At 40.7% G+C, this 1846-nt stretch overlaps 1 protein-coding gene across 1 annotated transcript; it reads right to left on the reverse strand.

Annotated features, from left to right (window-relative positions):
* Positions 1-423: 423 nt before the first annotated feature.
* On the reverse strand, positions 424-1275 carry LOC140961028 (uncharacterized). Its single transcript, XM_073419351.1, has one exon. It carries the CDS (start codon positions 1273-1275, stop codon positions 424-426), a length of 852 nt encoding a protein of 283 aa, XP_073275452.1.
* Positions 1276-1846: the final 571 nt, after the last annotated feature.

Below are 1846 nucleotides of genomic sequence, written 5' to 3' on the forward strand. Positions count from 1 at the left end.
GCGGGATTATTTTCGGCAATTAGCCGTTTTAATTCACGGAATGCCCGTTGGTTCCTAAGCCCCCGGACATTCCAAACGATGCAACTCATTGATGTTCGCAATTGCCGCCATAATTGTATCGAAGGTACAAGGGCTTTCCAGGAGTTGTTTCTTACTGTCTCGGGCTGCATCGTGAGCGAATACATCTTTATCAGTTGGAGTTGGCCGTTTCTGACCCCGAACCACCAATGTTTTTTGCGCCTCCCCATCTTTTATATTGGGCTTGTTGCGAGCTCTACGTTTCCACTTCATAGGGCTGTGTCTATCAAGTTTGTCCTTCTCTTTATTCGGAGTAACAGGAACCATCTCGGTCGAAACATGCGCCAACTCAATTGACTTCATCCAGATTCACAAGCACATTGTGGTCTGCTCCCATATATGGTGTCACTGTGATCGGTTGAGGGGATTCTGCCTGCTCTTCTGGGTTGTTGGCATGATACTTATCATTGTGCGATGTGTCAAAAGAAGCACGGCTAGTTTGTTTGGTGATGCTCGCCCTCTCATTTTGCTAGTCGCACGCATCCACGATCCATATTCCATAGAAATATTCTCACCCATACTCGCCTCACAAGTACGAAACGAGTGTCCAATGATTCCACACCGGTAACAGAAGTCCGGTAGTCGTTCATAACTAACGATAATAATGTTATCGTCATGATCCATACCTGTGCTAACTCGAATAAACTTTTTCAGCGGCTTTGTAATGTTTATTCGAACCCGTATCCGGGAAAATTGTCCCAAACACGAGCCATTCAATCCCTCGTCAACCTCCTCAACCACTCCGATATGAGAGCCAATCTTTGCAAGTGTATTCTTGTTTAGGAACGCAAGGGGCACGTTGTGGCATTGGGCCCATATCGAGATTTCATCAAACTTTATGGAGTGCGGGTGCACCAGTCCTTGAACGTCCTTTAAAACAATCAGATCCTGAAAGAAATTCCATGGCCCTTCACAAAGAGCCATGTTCCTATCAACTTTATGTGCAAAATCCATAATGAACGTGTTGTTTCCCACAGATTCGATCACAACTTTACCTTTCAACTGCATGATACGTGTAATTTGAGAACGAAACGCCTCTCGATTCACATTCTTGACAGAGATTACCTGTGCTGCTAGACAATTAGCCATGCGATCCCTACCGAGTTTCCAGTCTTCCTCCAACAGAATAACTTTTTGATCGTCATGATTGGAGAGTTTGATTTTGTCAACAAGACGACTGATTTCGTCCGGGTTCATTGCAAGATAAAACGGAAAAAATAAACGCTTAGATCAAAAGGATGCAATCAAGCGATGAATCCTACAGGAGGTAGGAAGTGCTCTCATACGACTCCCGAAGAAACCCTATAGGAAAGGAAAACTAGTATCATTTTGTTTCTAACATAATATTATAATAGAAATTTCGAGTTTAAATCATGCATATAGACGATCTCTTTGAACATCTTAAAAAAATCTTTATTTTAATAATATTTTATAGTTTTATCCAATTATTGTATTACTTTGTCTGTATAACCATGTAAGTTGTATAGATAAAGCTCTTGAATATACAATAAGTATCATGAGGTCTGCTTCTCAACGTAAGATCATAAAACTCATTAGGAAGTATACAATATATACTAAACTGGTTCCTAATCGATTCAGCCGTATAAAATAAGGATAAATGTCGCTCGTGTTTGAGACTAACGTATGTTATGTAAACGATCGTGTTTCATTGGTAAGAGCGTGAAGATATTCATTCATGCAGATGAATGATCATTTGATAATATACTGAACAACTCTCCCTCGGGCTTTCCAAATGGTTATAACTTAT

This window comes from Primulina huaijiensis, chromosome 16 (assembly GCF_012295235.1).
Source record: "Primulina huaijiensis isolate GDHJ02 chromosome 16, ASM1229523v2, whole genome shotgun sequence".
In the NCBI taxonomy this organism is placed as follows: Eukaryota; Viridiplantae; Streptophyta; class Magnoliopsida; order Lamiales; family Gesneriaceae; genus Primulina; species Primulina huaijiensis.